At 37.9% G+C, this 24,701-nt stretch overlaps 1 protein-coding gene across 2 annotated transcripts in view; it reads right to left on the reverse strand.

The window, feature by feature from the left end:
• Positions 1 to 4,590: 4,590 nt before the first annotated feature.
• Positions 4,591 to 24,701, reverse strand: part of SH3PXD2A (SH3 and PX domains 2A) — a 259,549-nt gene continuing 239,438 nt past the window's right edge. For both annotated transcript variants that reach the window (XM_063307115.1, XM_063307114.1), the window contains 5 exons: positions 20,292 to 20,409; positions 12,592 to 12,926; positions 9,974 to 10,023; positions 9,154 to 9,273; positions 4,591 to 9,014 (listed from right to left, as the gene is read on the reverse strand). In XM_063307115.1, coding sequence (XP_063163185.1) covers positions 7,119 to 9,014; positions 9,154 to 9,273; positions 9,974 to 10,023; positions 12,592 to 12,926; positions 20,292 to 20,409 — 2,519 coding nt within the window. In that variant the 3' untranslated portion in view covers positions 4,591 to 7,118. The remainder of the gene's footprint in view (positions 9,015 to 9,153; positions 9,274 to 9,973; positions 10,024 to 12,591; positions 12,927 to 20,291; positions 20,410 to 24,701) is intronic.

Here is a 24,701-nt window from a genome sequence, read left to right on the forward strand (position 1 = left end):
ATATGGAGTGGCTAACTTGTAAGACAATTTTCTGCTTACTCCTATTCACTTAAAAAGCTTGTGTTGTTCCTTTGAACAACACAAGCTTTTTTTTTTAAGTGAATAGGAGTAAGCAGAAAAGAATGTATTTAAGAAAAGAATTTCTGTACTAAAAATGCCAATAAACTTATAAAAAAGAAATGATTTCTAAATGGGAAGAGGACATTCTTTGGAAAGAAAAATCCAGTGAGCAGTGAGATTCACAGGCCTCATGTTGGACTCCCAATTTCATAGTAATTTCATGAAGTACAGAAGTGTCCCAGTTTCTGAAAACTGTTGCTTCTGGAAAGGTTGACTTATAGCACAGCCTTTGCATACACATCTGGGAGCTCAGTTCAGTGTGATGAATTAGGTAAATGGATAAGACCATTTCCACCAAATCAAATGTTAATGTCAAGCATCTGGACACAAACATTTTACCTTCAGTTAAAATAAAGCTGGAGATACTCTTATCCAGCCATTTTATTCTTATGCTAGTTTAGTGAAGACTCTGATGCTGGGCTACTAAAGTTCTGAAACTTTTCTTCTTTTGAGAAAGAAGCGATCAAACTGCAACTTCACAGAAGTTTCCCTTTTTAAACAGTCTAATTCTGAAAGACACTGAACATTAATGTAGCATGCAATACAGACATGCTCTATTTCAAGCACTTAATTACTCCTTGTGTTTCATGCAGGCTTAAGAGTAAGTGCTCTTTGTCGACATGCCTTCAGCCCAACTTCTCCTCCAAACTCCAGTATCTATTTCATGCTTTTACAGCATGATAAACAGGATATACATATCTATTCAGGAGTAAATTCCTCTGAGATCAATGTAAGTCAGATATGGATTTGGAATTTCTGCTTAAGTTAAGAGAGTGCATACAGCTGCAAAAATGGAACACCTCAATAGAAAAACACTGAACGTTTCAAAGAAAGGGGAACCGCTGAACAGCAGTGCAACACTCAAATTGTCATACTTCTATTTGAATGTGGTGAACTTCGGTAGCCAAAGTTACACAGTCCATTTCTTAGTTTTCCTTCTTCACTTCCTCCTGCCTACTTCTGCTCAGTTGTTCACTTTCCTCAATCCTCATTTTTTTTTCCTAAGAGTGCATGATCAAAAATGACAGATGTTTCAAAATCGCACTGTGCATCCACTTCAAGTCCTGGATGAGGGACCTGTTTCTGCCTTTTCAATATTGCACTGATCCTCTATTTGGATACTACATTGAGAATGCAAAATATTGGGAAAATATGTAATGACAATTACAAAAAAAAGTAGTAAAATGAACAAACTACTCAAGATGATCTAAACTTAAATATTACTATTGCTATCTCATAAATGCTAGTAATAATGAAATAATGCTTTACCAGTTTCCCTTCCATTTTTCATAAATGACAGAAAGCAGTAACAATTTTTTATAAATGGAGGGAAGCAATGAGTATAACTTTAAAATAAAATAAGCTACTCTAATATTCAAAAGTAGTTCTAAAAAGCACAATTCTATAATGCCATCGTCAAAATGTTCAGTGTTGCTTCTGAAAAGAAGACTCTGGAACCAGTTCATTGGGGCAACTGTAGTTCTTTGTTACTTCAATATAAACTTGAAATGTTTGTGCAGTTGTTCATTTGTTTCAGCTTCTATCAATGGGATATATATGTGTTAAAAAATTAAAGAGCCAATTTTTCCACACAGAGGTAGATTTCAATAAGGACCTCAATCGCTAAAGTAGTGTTTTTCAAACTTGGCAACTTTAAGATGTGTGGATTTCAACTCCCAGAATTCCCTAACCAGCATGCTGGCTGGGGATTTCTGGGAGTTGAAGCCTACACATCTTAAAGTTGCCAAGTGTGAAAAACACTGCTCTAGAAAGTCAAAGAACTAGTTCCATGAACCCAAGGGATACTTAGATTGGTTTTCCTCAGTCTATACCTCTCTTCCCATGCTGAATGAATGGATTCAGAAAAATAGAAGTTTCAAACCTCATTTGTGATACAGTAAAAAAAATGGAGGAATTTGTCTACATAAAATTTAAAATCTAATTTTATAGAGCCAGTTCAGCCCTTTTGCATAATCCTAGACTGGTCCTTCAATCCTACCCTAAATAATATTTTAATGTACCTGAATTAAGTAAGATCTAGTCCTCATGCAATAGAAAATGTGGCAGTGTCTGCAATCTACCATTTCAAACTGGTGCTTGAAAGACCCATATTTCCCTCTGACGTCATTTTTTTTCTGCTCACAGGGGATCTACTAGGGTAGATTACTCATGTGGTCTTAAGTGGTAACAGCCAAGCTTACTACCACATCTTCTTGTGAGGGAACTTGTTACGATCCTAATTTATATTACCCGGGGCATTAAAACATATGTACTTAAACAGAAATAAGCTTTAAACTTAACTCACTAAAATTTAGAAATTAAGAAAAAAAGCAAGAGTATTTTTTCAGGCATTATATAAATCCGCAATAACGAATTCAGAAGTGCTCATTATTATTAAAGTTGCAGTATACAGCAGAAAAAAAGTTTAATTATTTGGATTTTGTCAAAATATGAACCTGCATTTTGAATTCTTGTTTTATGTGTTGTTTTGAAAACCAAGGCAATTTTAAAGAATCAGGAAATGACTAGAAGCCACTCCTCTCTCTGTAAGGGCAGTCTTTGACTTCATAAAATATTCAGTAGGTCCCCAGAATATTTAAAAATTCAAATTCAGGTTGTTCTGAAAGTACTATATAGTTTTTTTTTTAATCATCAGGTTTATGATCAAGGTACTTTTAGAATTAGGAGATATGTTGGAGGGGAAAGCTACAGCCCTTTTGAGTGGGATTTCAATATATTTGTTCGTACATTGGCATACATAGCACTGAAATTTGAATTCTCCAATCCCTAAAAATGTACCTGATATTTACAAGGGCAAGTTATATATTACAGGTGGGAAACAGTGAAATTGACTAAATTAAGAAGGTGCTTGATAGTGCCCTTTACTTATCCTTCTCCCTGTTTTTGAACCTAGATGTTAATTTCATATGCCATAAAATCAGCTACAAGTTCCCCTACATAACACTTCTAGAGCTGTGACACACAAATACATAGAAGGTGCAAAATAAAAAATGATAACTGAGTTTGGCCCAGAAAACTACCTGTCCAGCTGTCATACTTAGGTAATTCTTTTTATATACTAGGGTACCTCTATGGGACAAATCAAAGCTCACTTTTATGATGCATGAAGAATGCCATTCATTTGATAAGCACACTTGATTTATTTACTGGTGACTGGCCTAATCATAAACAGACACTTTAAGAAACCAGTCCTTACAGATACTATATCTATTTGGTGACAATTCAGTATTATTGTTGCATAAATAAATGCAGTTATGAAAAAGAGGACAGACAGGGAAAACTATTTTCCTTACTGAAATAATAATGGGCATAAGTAGGAAATACGTATTTTCTTAGGAACCTGCAGAAGCATTTTCAGACTCAAAATTAATTCAGTGACTTTCTTGCCACAATAACCGCAGAACCATCAGCAGGACTTGCTGAAGCGCTGGGTAGCACCAAAGTAAAAAAGATATACCACTATTTTCAGATGTAGCTGGTAACAGTTAACACTTTTAGGGAATCTGCAAAAGACATTTTCAAAATTTCTCAATCCTTTTGGAATTAATTCTGTGCTTATAACTCCTCAGTGCTGAGAATATTACAAGCCAATTTGATTCTGTATGGCAAGAAATACTGATCCCTTTTCCTTAGCAAAAATGTAACTCTTGCTACCTGAATCTACTGTATTTGAAGAGTTTGATGGCTCAGTGCAGAATTTTTGGGAACTGTACTTTTAGCTTTCCCAAGAGATGATGGCATCTTTGGAACAAAACTGTATAGTACAAATTTTAAATAATCATAAATTATTTTAATAAATAGATGTTTTTAAAATGACAATTTATACTGCATCTTTAAATAATGCACTTGATTTTCCTGCATTTTGGTTTAAAATGGTTAAAGTGCATTAATTCAAAAATAATGAACCACTTCGTCATCATTATTGTTTTTTAAAAAATCATGAACATTAATATGAATTGCTAAATCACTACTATTAGTACTGCAATCTAGCAGATTACTTGATGGTTTTACTCTACTTAATACTGTCCAGCAGAAGAAAATAATACTATTATAAACTCAAGCAGCTCTGGCAGTCTCTTAAATTGCTGCTAACATTTTAACAAAACATAAATATGAGGAAACACTTGAGATATAAAGCTTCTAGGCATCAGGGAAAGGAGCTTTGGGCAAAATCCACACCATTTTCAAATGTACTATGGTGTAGAAACCTGTCTTCTCCAAACAGATTTATTATTGATGTTCCACAGGCCTTTTGGGCTCCCTCTTCATCACCAGGTCTCTTCTTCCATGCTATTTCACTGTAGAAACATGGACAGTAGCAGTGGTGACACACTGTAATAGATCAGCCTGAAAGGCATTAGTCACATGAGGCATGAAAATCAATTCCTCAACAGTTATCTTTGTAATGTAATATATGTTACGCACAACAAAAAATATAAGAGGCAAGAATCAAGTGATAATTATGTAATTTTCAGAAAGCTAAAACATCTCAAAATATACCTAATTTGTAATTGTTCAGAAAAAAAGTTAGCTGGATCTTATTAAAAATCTTCTGATCCTTTCATCTTCCACCAATAGAATGCAGGTGTGTTGCTGGATGATAACCAGATTACTTAACATTTTCCCCCAAAAAACCCAACTTTTTCTTCATTTTCCATATAAATATTGGACTTCAAGATGGTGACATCAAACTGTTGTCTGATTTCCATATTGTTTAAATAAAGGCCTTCTGGTGGTGGTGTTGCTGTTGTTTAACAAGTACAAAGTTCACTGCAAGGCTAGTATATGAAGATGTATCAAAATATAAACCCAAAGCCTTTGCACACACCCCAGTGGTTTTAATCTTTATGCTTTTCCACAAAACCTCATTAAAAAAAACATCTGAAATCATAAATAAAAAGAAAAGGCAAGAGAAAGGATACGTGAGTACAGAGTTCCTGCTTTGTAACATTCTCAACCTAATGGTGTTCTGTTCAATTACCCTTTGACAACATCTCTGAGAACAATAGTAGTATCCAAGTGGTAGAACAAAAGAATTTGTACTTGTTCTTTAAAAAATTGTTCAGAAGACTGGTGTTTACAAATAAAAATCCCTCCCTTCCTCCTCATATATGTGCAGTGTGCAGATGGTAACATCCATGGCTTTTGCTCATCCCCATTCTGACTTCGAAAACATTGATCCTTCTCTGCCACATAAGAATCAGCATTGTTTGGACACAAAACAAAGACAAGTTTGATGGGCTGTCAGCATTCTGATGTGCACACATAGCACCTCTTTTAACATTCTTCCTTTTATTGCAACAGAGAGTAATTCTGGATATCCCATGTTCTTCTCAATGAAGTACTCAAGGAAGAAAATAAATATATAATTTCCAACAAACATACAGGTGTGTGCTGGATTGGGCAACTGCCTCCTTATATGCAGTGATTTTCATGTTCTTGTTTGTGCATACACATTGGTGATACAAATGTTGTAAACATGCCAAAACCCTTCCCTTCATAGCAAAGGAAGCAAAACAAAGGCCCATTGTGTGGAAGCATTTTTTTTTTCATTGGCATTCATAGTCAGCTCAACTCAGCTCTGCCATTCTTATTTTTCTGTATGTGATGGTAATGCTAATTGCCATGATCTGTTGAGGAAAGTTCTACTTGTTTGAACTGTCCTCTTTCACGTAATGGTCATGTCCAGCAATCTCAGGTAGAACCCACACAGTTGATTCTGACAGTACCACTGTGAGAGGAGAAGCAGCATCTGTGTGGCTGCTCAGATGGAACTATGCACCTCTCTCCACGCCTCCAGGACTGCAAGAGCAGGGAGTCCTGCAGGGTTTGGGATGAAGAGCAGCACAACCAACACTGGTGAAAGCAGGGCATGTGGGATCCAGTGCAACTCTGCCACAGGCAAAAGGTAGAGCCTGAGAAGAGGAGAAGTAGCGGAGTATTTGAGACAGGCCTTCACTTCCCTTAGAAAGCTAGCTAGCCAAACCATAACAGGCCATAACCCAACAAAGAAACAAAGAAGCAGTTCACACAACAGTGCCTTCCTCTTCCCAACTACAGTTCTTTGAATATGGATGAAACTTGGTTAATTCTTAGTCAATATCTGAAGCTCTGAATAACGAAGCTGTATGGCAAGTACTCTCAAAATAATCACAGTACTTATTATTCAGAAGGCCACAAAAGGAACACATTAATGTTGAAACCAGTGTGCAGAAGAGATTGTGTGCAACTCATAGTTTTAGTGTGTTTACAAATGTTAGGGAACCACATAAAGTTAGATTACATTTCAAAGTCCAATTATAATGTTTGTAAAGACCCCATTCCTGACACACCTGACAAGCAAGGAACATCACAGGAATAAAAACATGGTGGATACCACTGGAGGAAACAGAACATTACGTGCTGCAAATCCAATACCAGAAGTGCACAATGAAAAAAACCTCTCAAATCTCGAATTTAGAGACCAGAATGCAATAGCTGAGTGCTGGATTCACTGAAAAATTTTCCCCACTTTCTCTGCACACATCTTGGGGCAAGGAACCAAATACTATTTATGGCTACATCATGTGGGAGAAATGAACAAGCAGAGTTTTTATAAAAGACATTTGGGTTTGGCATCAAACACCCAATCAATCCCAAGTAAACCCATAGTTCCAAACCAGACTGTGAAAGGCACACATTTGGTTTCTGATTATTATAATCAAGTGATGGGGTAATGTACCCTGATGCACATCAGTTGCGGAAAAAAAGAAAATAAAGGGGCATTAATTCCAACTGTATTTTCTTGATATTTGCAGAATGAGGCTGTTTCTTCAAAACATCCTAAAAGATGGCAGACTTTTTGGACAACAAGCACAATCGAAATGTCCTGTGTATATACAACAGAGCAAAAGGAAATACATCCTGGTATCTTTTCCCTTCTTCCAAATGTACACAGTAGGGAAGTATAAATTAGTGAATTTAAATACATTGCATTTCTATTTTTTTTTCTCCAAATAATTTGAGGGCACCCAGCCTTTAAATGGTTTCCCACTGTCCATGATCTGGCAGTACCACCAGCCATTTGGGTTCCTTTCCAATACCTCCATGCAGACACCTTCTTGAAACCCAGCAGTTTCTTCATCCCCCTCATAATCTGCAATGGAGATATAGATATCCTTAAGGTTATTATGAATGAACTGGGATTTTTCAATAGGCTTAGGCCTGACTGTGGACACTGGAATTCCATTGAGCTCAGTTGGTATATAGGAGGCATTATCTGACCCTTCAGAACCCAACCGACCAGCATGTTTTATTTTACACTCATTCACTTGGGACTGGGCAGTACTGAAAGATGAATTACGACGTACAGCCCTAAAATGGTCTGTGGCAGAAAGAGACTCATTCCTACGCAGGGAACAAGGCAGATTATTATCCTTGGGTGGAGGAGAAACAAACACTGACTGTGGCCTCACTGCTAGCTGTCTAACTCCATTTCGCAATTTGACAGGCCCAGATGTTTTGGAAAAGCCACCAGGTGGCTTATTGGGAATAGGGGGTGTTGTTCTTTTGTTCTGGTTGATAGTATTCAGTGCCTGGACCTTCTTCTCTATTTTCTCCAAGCTATTGGATTTGCTTTCATTTCTTCTGTTTCTTGCCTGTGATATGTTGGATGTGGTATCTCCTCCACTGGAGGTGTTTTCTTGTTGCTGGTTATCAGAAGGCATCAGGTAGTGAGAAGGAGCCCACCCTTCTGTTTCTCCATATTTCAAATACCACCATCCACTTGATTGCTTTTCCAACACTTCCACTTCTATTCCAGCTGGGAAACTGATTTCAGAATCTTGAACTTTTTGGTAAGAATCAGTGGTTATATACAGACATTTTGAGGGGTTGCTTTCATTCTCTGTCTTGGCTGGCTGGCAGGCATAAAATAAGGTATGGGAAGGAGAGGTAATGATTTCAGCAGAATTTCTTCTGAAAGACTCTTCTGAGTTTCCAGAAGCTGTCTGAGGTGGACTTTCGGACTCCTCACTTCTTGAACCTTTAAGTCCACCTCTGAGCTGCCCAGTTGGTCTCAGATGATGACGTAAAGTGCTGATGTTCATCCTTTCTTGACTCTGAGAATCTGCTTTGTTCAGGAATGGTTTTGGCCTCACCATAGGTTTTGCTCTGCTAGACATGAGCTCTCCAGTATCCCTCTTTGTGCTTGATTTGGGTATACTACTTAAGCCAGCATCTGAGGCTGATCTTGGCTTTGTCTCCTCATTACGACTGTAATGAGGCTTCCCAAGGTTTGTTTGAATACTTCTGGGCTTGAGAAAGGAGGATTTAGGAGAAATTGAACATGGAGAATTTCTTTGGATCAAAGATAGTGAGGAACTTCGAGAATCAGAATCTCCACTAGATTCCTTGCTCGACAGTGCATCTTCTATGTAAGGTCTAAAGCCTTCATTTTCATAGATTGTTTCCTCTTCATGAGTCACATCATCAGAAGACTCTCCAACTCGAAACTTTGCTCTCTGGAGCGATGACACAGGAGAAGGTTTTGGAAGGTGGAATGAGCTTCTGTCTGAGTTCCCATCTTCTCCTTGGCTCAGCTCAGATTCTGAATCAAGGCCAAAGGCAGGCACATCATACTCCGGTTCCTCATATCTCTGCTTGTGTGGGGAATCTGGGGTATCTCCTGAAGCTGTAGTACCAGCAGCTGTTACTTCTTCAGAATCCTTTAGTTTACTGGGAGGAGCGGGAGGAGGAACTTTGGGCCTGGTCAGGGTGCTTGTTCGCCTATTTAAATTGGGTTTCTTCCTTTTATCAATATATGATGCTGGAGCCCAGCCTTCTTTTTCTCCAATCTGAACATACCACCAGCCACCAGAATTCTTGTCAATAACCTAGAGAAGGATTAAATCAGAAAGTAATTATGGATACAAAACAGTAATACGTTTATATTTTATCCAAGCTTCTTTTTGGTTTCTGCTCACTATAGAACAAGTACTGTATCCATCACTAAATTTCCTATTTTAGACTTACCTCTGCCTTTTGTCCCCCATGAAAGCTTATTCCATCAGAGATACAAGACTGGAACTCTGCAATAGTATAGTATTCAACTTCTACTGATGGTGGCTCAGGAGGTTTAGGTAGCTGAAAGCCCTGTGGTGATAAACAGTGACATGTAGATTAATTAAACCTGTCAGGGAACAAGAGAAGACGACATCTATAATTAAATTATTAGGAATCTACCTGCAAGAGACAGATAGATATAAATTGTGGCTGTTGAAACTCCCTAAGCAAGAAAATCAAAGTGATGTCAATGGTGGCCCTTCCAACCTAAAAGTCCTATTGGTCAGAGTTGGAAATGATGGTAGTTGTATACAAAACACTGAAGAGCACTATGTTGGGAAAGGCCATCTTAAACTCTGATATACTGAATTGCCAAACTTTTGAATAAAGAACACACACAAGAATCTGTATGCCATAAAATTTAATTGGATGTGAAACTGGAGCTTCACTTTAGCACTTCTGGCTGAAAGATTCAAAATAAAGGTGACTAATACTTTAATAAGCTTATGTTCCTGTACACCTCAAATGAAAGCAATATCAGTACCTTAGGGATGAAACTTTATAGTGATCTGCCTATCCACCATCACAGATGAATGCAGTCACCCAGATCATAGTACCTTTCCACATACTGAGAAACTTAACCTACTAACAAGCCACCACTTGTTTTCCTACTTGCTCAGTGGAGAAACCAAGGGTTGGTTTCCTGTACTTAGGCTCTAAATAGTTGGGCAGTGTGTTTGTGTAATACTAAATATTTAGTGCCTTAAATATAAAAGAAATTGCCACTCACCAAACTAGATTCTCTTCTTGGAGGAGGCTTCATACGTAGATTTGGAGAACCTTGAGAAAGAAGGAATATTCCCAAATGATTGCCAGTGATTAAAAAAGGGTAAAAGTGATTTACTCATTTTAAGAATTTAATAACTCTTAAGTCCAGAGGCTTTTCTGAACACAGTATTTAAAAAGCCTGAGCAGATAGAAAGAATCTTCTCTAGAGTGCATCCCAGAACAGCACATAATAATTTATTTCTTGTACTGATGTACTTGGACTTCTAGACCTGGAAAATAGGCTCTTTCAACAATCCTAGTACTCCTACATGTTCAAGTAGTAACAGGCAATGCTTTAAGCTTGAATCAACATGCCAGTTATTATAATTTCAAACTTGTAAGGTAAATTTGATTTCACCATTCCCAGGTATCAACCTAACTCCTATATTTTGTACCATGTGAAATTTCTGAGTTACCTCAAAAGATAGGTCTATATACAGCATATTACATTAATTTAAAAGGCTTATTACTAGAGAATAACAACCATGGCCAGGTTCTCTGACAAGAAGGAATCACTACCAGATACACTACCAGACAGATAACTAGGGAAAGGTCTTTTTCATATAGTAGCTACTAGGGGTTCCAGAGAACAAACACGGATATAAAAATACCTCAGGATTCAAATCTGATCTTTTGGACAGATGTGCAGTCTGATCCAAAAAGGCAGAACACTATATCCCAAATCAAATGAAAAATAGCTCATATTTATCTGGACTGAGGCTTGATTTAGTAATCCTCATTCCATATTGTACATATAAAGAGAAGAATGTTTATTAATATAGTGATTACACCATACTCTATAGCCTTGGATGATCTTAGCAGCTCCATGCAGTTGCTGAATAATGTGTCAAGTCAAAATTGAACTTGTGTATCACCAAATGCCATAGAGTGATGGGCATTAGTCCCCAAATACCACTTTCCAGAATATGGCTATCAAAACAGAAGCAGAAACATTCAAATGCAGTGCCTTCAACCACCATATCAGTAGGACACAAGTCCAGAAGGATACTGGATTGTACTGAAATCTGCTAATAGGTTTCAATAAATTAAAAGGATGGTACTCTACTTCTCCTGGGACAAGCAATTTAAAACCATAAACCAGACTGAAATAGCTATAGTAATTAACAATTATCCATTCCTTTCAACATATACTGTAGATAATACCAAGACTACTAATATGGATTTCAGCTTTGTTTCAAGTCTTTTACAATACTGTAGTTGTTTTGGGGATGAGGGGGTTGGGGTGGGGATAAAATCATATGGACTGTTGCTGAACTCAGTGTATGTACAGTACATACATACAGCTAATTCCACACTGGTGCAAAAATCAATGTTCCTGACAGATAAAAAAGTAGCATTCTTTTTCCATTATAGATATATAGACTACTTTTCCAGACAATTTGTATAAGGAATGGGGCTACCTACTACTTCCATTGTGTCCATTCATTCATATAAGTTGATTGAGTATATGACAAATTTTAGTGCTTATATACCTTGCAAGGAAACAGGCTGGGAAACAGGCTGGGAAACCAGATGTTTAGAAGCAGTATACTGGTTGATCAGAAGGGGGCATCATGGGCCTTTTCAAGAAACAGTAATTATCCTTATGTACCAAAACCTTGCAGTCTATCATAGATCTGTGGAGGATCTGGGAATTTTACAGGTATTAGACATAGAGTCAAAGCTGAGATAGGAACTAGGATGGCAACCTATAGTTCACAGCCAGGCAGTTTCCTAGCAATATATCACTTTGCCTGAAAAACTAATACTGTGTGCATGCGTGTGTGTATTCTTATATATGAATAACTATCAATCTTAAAACTACTCTCTAATTCAAGTATACACAGTCCTTCTAGGGACAAAACAAACACAGAATGGGCAACAATGAACAACTAATAGTGGTTTAATCCACACAGTGGCATAGAAAAAGCAGTTTAGGAAGGCAGTCAATAGCCCATATCACACACTATTGCCAGTCACAGTGTGGAGCTTATTACTGTCTATCTGAATGTTAAGAACTCTGGAATTTGGACTGTAGCTAGAGCACGTTCCAAGGAATGGTAGAAGAGATTATTACTGAAGAGTAGTAGGATTAAAGCTGCAATCTTATACTAATTTACCACAGAATTAAATGGGGCTCACTTCTGAGTAACACACATTCAATTGCACATTCATATGCAGAACAATATGCACTTCTCAAGTTTCATATAAACTTGGGGTGCAGATCCCCATATAAAATATATGTAATCTTATGCATACTAAGAAATAACTGCATGCAAATAAACAGTATTGCCCAAGCTAGCTCATTTTTGTATAGTTGTTTTTAAAAGATTTTAAACTGGTGAAGAAATGAAAAGAACTAAATTAAATTTGGAAAAAAATAAACAACTGAGAAAAATCAGAACAAACAGATCCGATCCTTTCTAAGAGGCAGCAAACATGTTTCAGTAATAAGCCTGTTCTTCCAACTATTCTAAACCACTGTCTCCTCAATTTACAGCCCCATCCTATTGGCGCTCCAGTAATAACCCAGTGGCAAGCTTTGGGAGTGGAAAAGTTCGAAGATCATCACGGCCTTACTTATTTGAGCTCTTTGTGGGGCAATCCGTGCTATGGCAGGCGACCCCTGCACCTGTTTTGAAATCTGCTTGTCTTGAGTCATCATGAAGTTGCCATTGGAGTCATTGCATAAGATGGGCAAGCTTATTTCTTTCTTGGTGACGTGAGATTCTGTTGTTTCAATTTCTGCCTGAGTTTCCTTGTCACTGCAAGGTTTCTTGTTTAGCAAGTTGCTGATCTCCATGATGTTTCCTATAATTTCCACTGGTCCCGTAAGATTCTTTTTCCGAGAGGGAAGCTCATCTTTTGCTTTCTTCAGATATGATGCTGGGGCCCAGCCTTCTTTGTCTAAATATCTGGAAATAGGAAAAGTGATTGCAGTTTAGCTGCTTACACCATAACTACCAACGTGGCATGACACAGACCTTGAGTTAGAATTATACATGTGTTTTGGAAAGATGACCTAAATGATTTAAAGTCAGTAAAACTATTAAATAATCTAACCTGGTATCCAATTATAATCTAACAGTATAATTCTTATACTGTTATAGCTTGATGACTAGGAACATTTCTATAAAGGATGGTTATTTATCACCTATATGACTTTATTATTCGGACTATAACTCAGCGCTGTCATAATCCAATTGTTGATCTGAAAATTCTTTTTTTTCTGAGCGGGGAATGATGAGTTTTCATACTTCTCCTCTGAAACTTTAAGGTGGCTTATAAGGGGTCTCTCTTCATCCTATCTTTACAACAGCCACCCTATGAAGTGGAGTGGGCTCAAAAAGAGTGCATTATTTGTAACTGCATTATTTGTAACGTTGTTTTGTATTTGCAATCATTCCATGCTTTGCCACAGAAATGGCTTCTTCTATTTTTTTTTTTAACACAGAAAATAATAATTAAGGAAGAAAGCCAGAAAGCTGAAATGCCTTTTGGCTGATAGTGTTAGGAACTATGTATTTGGAAGGTTCCAAGGTAAACTATAATTTCCATGCTATGCTTGATTCAGAAAGAGCAAAACAAAGCATTCTACTTAGCAGAATATGCTCATTCTGCTTTAAATTATGAAATGACCAAGAAACATTTGAAGTATGATACCTGTATAATTAAGAAAAATTCGTAATTCCCCAGCTCAGGAAAAAAAGAATTTTCAGGTCAAAAACTGGATTATGACAGCACTGAGTTATAGTCCGAATAATAAAGTTATATAATAAGTGGTAATAATATTAAAAACATTTTTTGTCTCTGGCAAAAAATAATGTATGCTACTACACATTTCAGATAGAAGACAGATAATCTAAATTTTGACTAGTTTAAAAAGATCTTCCCAAATTTTCTCTCCACTCTATGAAAAGGACATGACTGCTCTCAGTCCCAGTATGGCTGGGCAAATGCTGGTGCCCAGAGGCTTCAAAGGGGCCACTGGATCAGAGTTCCAGTCTTGTCAGTTTTAAAAAATCCTTTTCCCCATGTCTCTGGGCCCCATGCATACAGTAGTCATTGTTTTTTGGGGGGGGGGCAGTAATGCCCAGAGAAGTTAGTGCACAGTAACTTGGGCTTTCCTACTTTCAGCACGGACCCCGGAATGGATCCCAGATGGCCAGGGCATTTGTTTTCCTTTGAAGAACTCAGGATTTGTAAAGCTACTGCTTTGGGTGCTCCTGCTGTTGCTTGCTTTACCATCCAGTCACCTGAAAAGATGCTCATTTTTAAAAAAATTCAGATTTAACCAAAGCAGCAAATTAACTTTTGGACAGAACCAGTGTCTACAGCAGAAACCCTAAAGTAAATTCCAGCTACACGCCTGTTCTCCCCTATATAAGTATCACATTTCACCAGTGATAGGAAGATGTTAGAACTGTTGTGGTAATAATGTGGTTCCAGCACAATTTGCACATATATTGCCTAGTGGAGTACAATGCCCCACCTCTGATTGTTAATACAGTCTCAGCATTCTTTTTGATATGCCACTTAAGGGAGACACACCTGTTAAGTCACTAGCTACATTAACATTTCCTGCAATTTTTCAAGCAAAGAAGAAACTCTGAATATAGTCAGGAAGCATTTTTCTAGGCATTGTATAATCAGGCAAGATCCTGCCTTAGCATCTACTTCAGGAATTATACATTCTAAATCATCATAAATATAGTCATACAAAACTGTTAACAGTACAATATTAACATATTACTATAGACTGAGAAATATCAGGGCAGAGAAGCAGATCTTGACGATGACTGTCTACTCAAAATAAAATGTTAGTAATTTCAATCAAGCCCATTCCTAAGTAAATGTACTCCAAAGATCCCACTTTGAAAAACAGATACTAGTTTTCATTTCTAGTGTATTTTTAAATACAAAAGAAGGATTTGACTCAAAGTTAACTAGACTTAGTTATGAATACCACAGTTCAGCCCAGAAATATTTAGTTCAGAAGCAAGTGCTCACAGTTCCAGGTTTATCAAACACTAAGACATTAAAAAAAAAACTCTATTTCAGAAATATGGAAGAAATGGCTCTACATTTATTAAAAAGCATGTTGAGTTTGTCAGGTGCCTCCTGCCCAACTGAGCAACATTACTCACTCTCTGGAAGATAAGAATCAGCAACTCTATAGCAGTCTCTTTACAGCCCCAATGGTAACTAATGGAAGGGGGAGGTCTTCCAGTAAAAACCACAGGCACCAGGTGAAGCTTATAGGGCTAAGGCTGAGAAACAACTAATTTGCGCTCTACATGGGGCTACCCTTGAAAAGTATCTGGAAGCTTCAGCTGGACCAGAATGCAGCCAGACGGGCTGTTTTTGGTGTCCTAGAAGGGCACATATAACACCGCTACTGCGCGAGCTGCATTGGGTACCAGTTTGCTTTTGGATCCAATTCAAGGTGTTGGTTATCACCTTTAAAGCCCTACATGGCATGGGACCAGGTTACCTGAGGGACCGCCTCACCCCCATTACATCAGCCCGTTCCACCTGATCATGCAGAGAGGGCATGTTACAGACCCCGTTTGTAAGAGAATTTTGTTTGGCGGGGTCCAGGAAGAGGTGAGATTAGCCCCATCACTCCTGGCCTTCCAGAGGAGCCTGAAGACTTGGCTCTGCCAGCTCACTTGGGGTGGAGAGAGGAATAGTTTCACATGGGGATGGCTGGTATCTTATACCACTCCTCCCACATACAGGCTGCATTGGATTCTTCTGCCACCTGGACTTTATTCTTATTCTTATATTTATTTATTAAGAGTAATGTTATATTTATATATTGTATTTTTATTGTATGTTTGTTGTTTTAATCAATTATTATATTGTAAACAGCCCAGAGTCCCCTGATGGGAGGAGATGGGCAGGGACAAATTAATTAATTAAATAAATAAATAAATTCGAGGAAATGCAAAATTGATCATGGGAGACAGCAGGCACTATCTTGTGATTTAGTCTAAAAACACCTCACATTTTCTTGCTCAAATCTGTGAAAGAAAACAATGAAAACAACATGACAGGCTAATGAAAAGTCTCCTCTTACTTCCCTCTTTTTCCTGAAGTCCAAAAGAACAGTCTCTTTCATGCAGTAACTATAAACCAAATTAGTTTCATTTTAGACACATTGTCAGGGTATATATAGCCTACAAATGAATCAGTCACACAGATTCAGTGAAGCAGCTGTTTTTTTCTTTTGAACTTTTCAAGAATCTTCTCACTTCAGATGAAAGATTAGAAACTGAGATTTGCAAAAAGATAAGCAAATCGGAATAGGATTTACGGGTAACCCTAGGCCATCATGCATAGGATTAGCACATTGGCAAGGGACTTACGCAGTCACAATATTCCTAAGAACTAAAAAGCCCAGCTATGCACTAAAAAGGAGCCTACTGCTCCTTCATGTCACTTCAGGAAATGGCTGTGCAAGTACCCTTCAGGTAGCACTGTAGGCATCAGAATTCTTGGTAGGATCAAAGCATCGTAGCTGTGACAAAATCACACAGGAAGATCCAGCCCTAGAAACCCAAGACTTCAAGATTCCGTATCTTCTTTCATTGCATATTTCAAACACCTCCTAGTCTACATGATGGACGTTGGAGCAATCTTGAACGAAAGTGTCATGCAGTTAATCCCCTGAAGCAGCCTTCTTGATATCTTTCCAAAAAATGGCACTGTTTTTTATAGCTAGCTTTTATGGAAGAAATAAGTAATTTTGAGCACGTTAGCACAATAACCACTAGCAAATTTTCTTAGCAAGCATAGAAAAGAAGGAATGAGAGAAAAGAGGATATTTTCATGTCCTGAAAGTGGAATGCAATAGGAAGACTGCAACAAGGCAGCGCAGAAAAAGAAGGGGGCTAACCATGTTGCTGTCCCAAAATCCCGTAATATTATTTTTAATGCTATTGGAAGATAGAACTCAATATTCAAACCATAATACTAAGGGAAAAAGGCAAACGGGCAAAGCTGCCTCTGTCTGAGCATTTTCTTCCCCTTATAAAACATCTGCTTTCCAGCTCCAGAACACTGGAATTACTCCAGAGGGAGGGAAACCAGGAAGGGAGTGTAAGGGGGAGAGAAGTGAAAATCAGACCAGAACCATTATTTTGTATTTATATTTAAGGAGGAGAATGTTAAAGAGTTTAAGGTGGAACTTATTACACCATTATTAGTGCTGTTTCCTCTTATGGCACCTAAACCATAATTACAAAAAAGCATTCTTACAAGTATTGTTTGTAGCAATTACCTAATTAGCAGGAATTGTCCTACTGATCATCAGTTTTCAAAGCCACTTGTGGTCCATCCATGTATGTCCTTTTCTGTGTCCTTTTTATCCCTAGCAAAATTTCATGTGATCTTTCATGAATCTCTGTAATCATCTGCTTAGTGGATGGGGGAAAACATAGCAGAGGATAGAGCCACAAGAGAAGAGAACTAAGAGGACAAGAATTTCAGTATTTGTGGCTCTCCCTGATGTAAGTGATATATAATGAATATGTGATGAAAGGTGCAAGCACCGAGTCATGCCTGACCCTTTGGGGGGACGCTGCTTTTGCAACATTTTCTTGGCAGACTATATCGGGGTGCTTTGCCATTGCCTTCCCCAGTTGTTGCCTTCCCCAGCAAACTATGAAATATTTATGTCCTTTGGACTTACATTTGGGCATGTCTTGCATTTGTTGTTCTGGTACTGCTTTTAGAAGCATCACATTCATAATCCAAATTCAAAACTATTATCCTTGATTAGTCTACAAAAAATTTCCTGTCATTAACTCAATTATGACAGTAGAGGAAAGAACAGAATAGGAATTTCATATCTCAGAATGATTTAAAAAATCAGTCCTCATTATTGAGTTGAAACAAAATATAAAGCAAAGCACAGTCCTCAGAGCTGTTTCATAAGGTTTATTATATTTGGGTAGTACACAGGCAATGAAGTCTGAGCTGCTGGTCATAACATGAGCAGCTTTGCCATTCAGTTTCAAACAAAACCTTCATGTTTTGGCACCCAATATTTACTCTTAAAACTTATAGCACCCTATGCCGAATCTCAGTAATCATGTGTGAACAATCATTATTTTTCTTTGTACAATTAAGAGAGATGAACTGGCCTTTAAGTCGTACCAGAGGCTCTATACAGTGTCATTTGGGGAGTGGGTTGTTTAGATCTTCTCTACCTTCGTCCCCCAATCCAGTGACTGTACAACCATAACAATCACTGTTGGAAAAAAGTGAGTGCAAAATTGCCAACATGCTACCATTTCATCTTTGTAACACACAGGGGCTTTTAATAAAATAGAAGAATAGCAGTAGAAATGTTGGCGTTCTCTTTTTCTTCATCTCCTTCAATCTCCTTCCTTTCCACGGTTTCCTGTAATAGCAGCCACTTCCATTTGTTCCCCTAAACCACCAGATATATCTACATAAATACATGTACTAGAAAACATGGATAGGGCAAGCTAGAAATTTATTTCACTTTGTTTGAAGAGATGTGGGATTTTTGATCGTTCCATGTATAGTAGTAGCTAAGGGAGCAGGACACCAAATGACATTTTTGTATTCTCTTACATGTCAACTGCATGGATTAATTCCTGGGATTCTCCGTGTATTCTCAAGGTTGGTGTAAGAAAAGACAAACATGGCTCATTTTCAGACTGCAATGTGAGAGACTAGAGAGGATGGAAATTCTGATGATGATATAGTGCCTTTAGTGTAGTCTTCTTAAATGAAAACACTGAATATTTTTAAGCCCTGTTAGGTTTAAGATAAAATAAAATTTGCCAGTAACAAAACCAACCTTTAACAACAAAAAGGGAATTTGGCAATAAAATCAGGGAGAGTTTATGACACTGTTCTTCCTCCTGCAAATGCTGTGCACTCTGCTCCTGCACCCTTGGCTTTGGATTAAAGTCCAGAGAATGATTTAAAAAGAGAAGAATGCAGAGCTGACGCAAGGCCAACCATTCTCTGCTCATAGTGTTAAGAATCTACTCCCACTCTTTCAGCTTTCCTTTATTATTGATGGAATAGTAGCGAAGATATTACAGAGAATATGTTTATAGAATATATAGATCTCAGTGTGGTTCCATTATCCAAACCATTGGTGTTGTAAGATGGTCAAACTTCAAAAGCAAATACAAACTATGAAAAGTATCTATTTTACATGCAAAGTAAAACAAACAGAAGGTATTCACAGAATCCTGGGGTGAAATGGGTCACCCAGAAGAAGACTCCATAATTTGATTAGATGTATAAATTTGTATTTTTCAAGGCAACCTTTACTCCAGGTCTACTTAAAAGCCATTCAGGGGCAAGGATTCCAGGCTTCTTGATCAAGTCTATTCATTTTCCCAACTGCTACTTGAATTACAATGATTTTACTTAATAGTTGAAGTCCAAGGCTGCAATCCTTATCACACTCCCTTATTAGGGAAAGACGCAGCTAAATTCTGTGGAACTATTTCCAAGAAAGTAAGGAAGCAAAAATATTAGGATCAGGTTGTAAACCTGGCTGTTACAGTTAATACTGAATGACTTTATATTTTTTTCACTTTTGATCTCTCTTGCATCAACCAGAAATAGGAGTGTATTGTGCTGAGCACAGCAAAGATACACTGCCTACGTGGCATTTAATGTATCTAGAGCTATGTCATTAAAAATAAGTACTTGGTTTCTGCATGGAACTAATCATTTAAAGCTACCAGAAGGAAAGTGTTTGAATTACAGCCAAGATTACCTCTTTCTCTGCAAAAATTCAACACATATGCTAGCAGAACATCCCTTTATAAAGCTGTTACAGCTGCACACAACTTACATGCATGTATACACACATAGAGTGCTAAGAATTTCCCATATTTTAAAATATTATACTGCAATCCTATAGAACCTGGTTCACTACTTTAATTAGAAAAACTAGGAAAATCTATAAAGTTGTATTGGAAAACCCACCATAACCAGCCAGCCACCAAAGATATTCTTTTTAAATGCAATAACAGCTATACTTGGTTTTAATTTTTTTCTCCAATTTATAAGACATAAGTCTTCTATTCTTCTACTGTGTTATCGAGAAATCTACAAAGTGCAGATCTTATTTTAAATATGTGATCAAAGTAGTTTAACTGGCTTTACACAACATTAGCAGCATTTCTATATATTTAAACCATTTTTGGATCCTACCTTTGATAGAAACATATAGGATTTTGTTGGAACCAGAAGGCTTGCATATGCCAAAATGACATTACCTTATATACCACCATCCTTCCAGGTTCTTTTGAATGACCTCCACAGTGACTCCCTTGTCGAACCCAATTTCGTCCTTCCCTTGGCTGGTATATGACTGAATTGTGACATATTTCTCTTCTAGCAGAGAGAGAGAAGACAACATCAGTTAAGATCAAACAGCTGTTTTCTCTTTCCTCATTGTGATTTTAAATTATTTTGCAGGCAATTAAATGCTTGAGCATTGCAGAGGTGGAGTCTTGCTTGTGAGGTCATGTACCTATTAACTATCATACTGTAAGCATGCCTGTGTCAGCACCATCACCACCGCCCTGTTCCTTTCATGCCAACAAATGAGACAGGGTGTCTAGAGAAGGGGCTCCCCTACATGTTACATATGGTATTGACAAAAATCAAACAAGCTGCCAAAGAAGCAAAGCAGCACTGGAGGAACCCTCTCCAGCTGGCTCCATTTAGCATACACATGATTATGGTAACCCTGCATTACTGGAATCTGTTCGATGAAGCTGGAGCACGACCAACACTCCTTCAACCCAAAGGAACAGACTGAACTATCCTTTTCACACCCCTACATACAATATCACGTTTCAGCACAAAGTAGCCAGGATTTGTTTTTGTTGATTACATTATATTCTGCTTTCCAGGTCCTCCATACTTGTAAGAGAAGTGCAAGTGTAATTTTTTTTAGCTTTCTTTAAAATAAAAGTTGCTAATTTACTGTTAACATCCTAGATTGCTCATCACACATTATAAACACTTGCACCATCAGGAAAAATCATCAGAGTTTAGTTAACCATGTTCACAGGAACATCAGTCCTTTTAACCCAGCATTGGTTATATAGAGGGAAGGATTTTACACTGACAACTTGTGGGCCTGAACCTTGGATCTTCCATACAGAGACTCTTCCTCTGAGGTATAGCCCTGTTAACTTAGCTATCAATATTGACTGGTATTTCTCACAGGCCATGATCCAAAGTGGGGCAAGAAACCCGTCCTGATAATCCAGAATTCTCCTGATATTTAAAATGCAAAATGCTTATTATTTTTATATCCTGCTTTTCCTCCCAAGTAATTTGAGAACAGCTATATATTTCCTCCAACTCTATTCTTATAAGAACTGAGATAAGGAGAATAAGCCAAGGCTGTGGATGATCAACCCAGCAGGCTTTACAATTACAATTTAAAGCAGAGTCTCTTTCACCTTAATTGGAGGTTGGCATACGAACACAGTAGGACTGGCAGAAGTGGTTGTCCTTCCCCATTCCATGAACAGCTTTCAGGAGATTCCACATGGTGGTGGAGGAAAAGACTCTAAAGAATGTGATTGTTTTTCTCCTAAGAACTCAAAGAGACACATATGGAGGTCTCCCTTCTTGACAACAATCCTATAAAGAAAGTTGGCTGACTAGCCCAAAGTCACCTAGTGAGCTTCATGGCTAAGTAATGACTTGAACATGGGCCTCTTGGTCCCAAGTCCAACTTACAAATCACTATACCACACATTTAAGAGAGTGTCAGAATGGACGGTAAAGACCCAATCCCCTTATCAGAGGAAACCTAAATTTTGCTCATGGAAATTGTGTACTGATATGCTGTTGTCTATATCTAGAGCATGTGTCCTAAAAGAAGTCATAGAAGCAAACTACTTGCACATTAACATAAATAATACAGATGCACATGGTTGTACACTATAGATAAGGAAGACTTTAGCTGCACTGGACAAAAGCCAGGATTATTTTTTCAAAAAAATGAAGAATATAATTCCAGAAGATGATAAAGAATTTTAATAATATATAGTATGACATCAACTGGATTATTTGGAACTGCAGAAATTTGCACACATGACTAATTAAATAGGAGGAAAAGCCCCAAGAGAAAAGGTTCAGATCACTACAGAGCCAGTAAAGATGGATAAAAGCAACAACTTCATTAAAAAAAAAAGCTCATAAATGGAAGTGGGGAAAAATTATGGATATCTGGAACAGATTAGTCTCGGCTGTCTTGAGATTGAAGGATTATGTGTAGGACATAATTAGACATACTTTAGTTTGCCAGGATTCATGAGATTCCAAGCCAATTCAGACAACGCAGTAACAGTTGATGTTTAATCCACCCTTACTGCCACAAGGACTTCTGATTTTTACTCATGGAACTGAAACTGGTTGAACTTCTTCTGTAACTTGCACATCAACAAATCTGGACTATGGTCAGTAGCACTGGTTGAACTTAGGTGCTGGGCATAGTTTAAGGAGTCTTGATACTCTTATTGACCAGCTGTGAGATTTTACATATGCTGATAGGACAACAGGCAGATAATAGCAATTTGGACAGGATTATTCTTGCTTCCTGTTTATGAGGCTACTGACAGTTTTGACATGTTCTCAGCATAGCTTATGAATCAACTACCTTCTGTTGCTGGCTGAGAGACAAGGAAAACTTGAAAGCTTATGCAAACAGAATCAGTCTCAGTTCTCTCCTTTCTGGCAATGTTGGCAATGCATTTTAACAAACCCGCAACCTTGGCTCATTAGGATGGCTGCTTTTGATTTCTTATTGCAATGAAGGAACTCTGGGTACAAGCAGCAAAACTGATAGCACAGCTGTGCCCTTATAAACCTTATAAACTTCTGGGTTTATAAAAAGTTTAGTAAACACGTCTTCTTCATAGTAAGCACATCTAGATACACTTGGCATGATTATTGACCATACTGACCAGAGTTCATGAGTAATGTATTCTAATATCTGGAAGATTCCACTATAACAGAAAGCTGATATATATTTTAAATGCAGCTCATGTGTTACAAGAATATTGTGGACCTTGGAAAAAAAACTGTACTAGACCATTCCTCGTGATAGCAGAATCCATAGTGGAGTAATACCAATCGAGTATTCCCAGAGGCAAATAAGATTATGCAATAAACATAATGAACATATAACCTACTCCTCAACACAAACACACCTGCCCCCTTCAACTGAACTAATGGCATCAGGACATATTTCATAAACAGTAATAGTCCCTTACTTAAGAAATAATGCAAACTGTTTTTCATTATACATCTTTTGGTGTACAAAGGAAGGAAAATCTAGTTCCTAAACCACTCTTCATGCACAGCTGATTTTGAAAATGTGATATAAAATATAAGCACTTTTGATGAATAATGAGATGTCAGCTTATCAGTCAAGTGTTCATTTAAATAAAAATGAATAGAGTTTCCAACAAAGGATTCGGGAGGATTTTGGAGGAGCTGCTACAGCTGTTACAAAGTAAACCAGTCAAATATTAGAATGTGACTCATGTAAAACAACATTTTGCCTGCTTTCTAAGCCTCAGTGCTTAAGCATCAGGAATTGTCTGATTGTGTAGAGGACACAGGAATATGTACATCATCTGACAACTCTCTGTTGACAGGAAAGATTTGAAGAAAGATTGTTATTCAACTAAATGGAGTACAGTACTATATGCAGTAAAGGTAAAGGTAAAGGTTTCCCTTGACGTAAAGTCCAGTCGTGTCCGACTCTAGGGGGCGGTGCTCATCTCCGTTTCTAAGCCTTGGAGCCGGCGTTGTCATAGACACTTCCGGGTCATGTGGCCAGCATGACGACACGGAACGCCGTTACCTTCCCGCCGAAGCGGTACCTATTGATCTACTCACATTTGCATGTTTTTGAACTGCTAGGTGAGCAGGAGCTGGGACGAGCAACGGGAGCTCACCCTGCCACGCGGTTTCGAACCGCCGACCTTCCGATCGGCAGCTCAGCGGTTTAACCTGCAGCGCCACCGTGTCCCGTATATACAGTACTCTACCCCAAAACTCTGTATTTGTAATGTACTATCATACTCTAGGGAAGGGCTGGGTAACCTGTGTATCTCCAGATTCTCGTATTTTTCTGACTAATTATCCTTGGAGAGATGGAGCTGGTATGCAAGATCTTGAGGGTCAACAGATTTCCCAACTCATTCTGTCCAGTGCCTAATGGCATATGCTAACATTGCAAGACTTTAAAAAATGTGAAGATATCAGGAGCAATAATTTTACTTTAATTCCTAGAAGTCATATTGGAGGTACCATTTATACCCTCAAGTCCAATGTCTTGCTCAGTGCAAGAATTCCAAATCAAAGCATCCCAGATAGACAGCTGTTTAGTCTTAAGCACTTAAGCACGTTAAGGGGAACCCACCACCTCTCGTTGCAGTTAGTTCCATTGTTCATCTACTGTTACTGTTCCCCTCCCCACCCCCCAAAAATAGAATCTGCCTTCCTGTAACTTAAATCCGTATTTCTATGTATTGCACATTAGGACAAGAGAGTAAAGAGGCCCTGATTCTCTTCTACATGACATCCTTTCAGTATCTGGTGAATCCATATTCAATTGTCCTCAGGCTGAAACATATTCTGCTCCTTCAATATCT

The sequence above is a fragment of the Candoia aspera genome, chromosome 6 (genome assembly GCF_035149785.1).
Source record: "Candoia aspera isolate rCanAsp1 chromosome 6, rCanAsp1.hap2, whole genome shotgun sequence".
Classification (NCBI taxonomy): Eukaryota; Metazoa; Chordata; class Lepidosauria; order Squamata; family Boidae; genus Candoia; species Candoia aspera.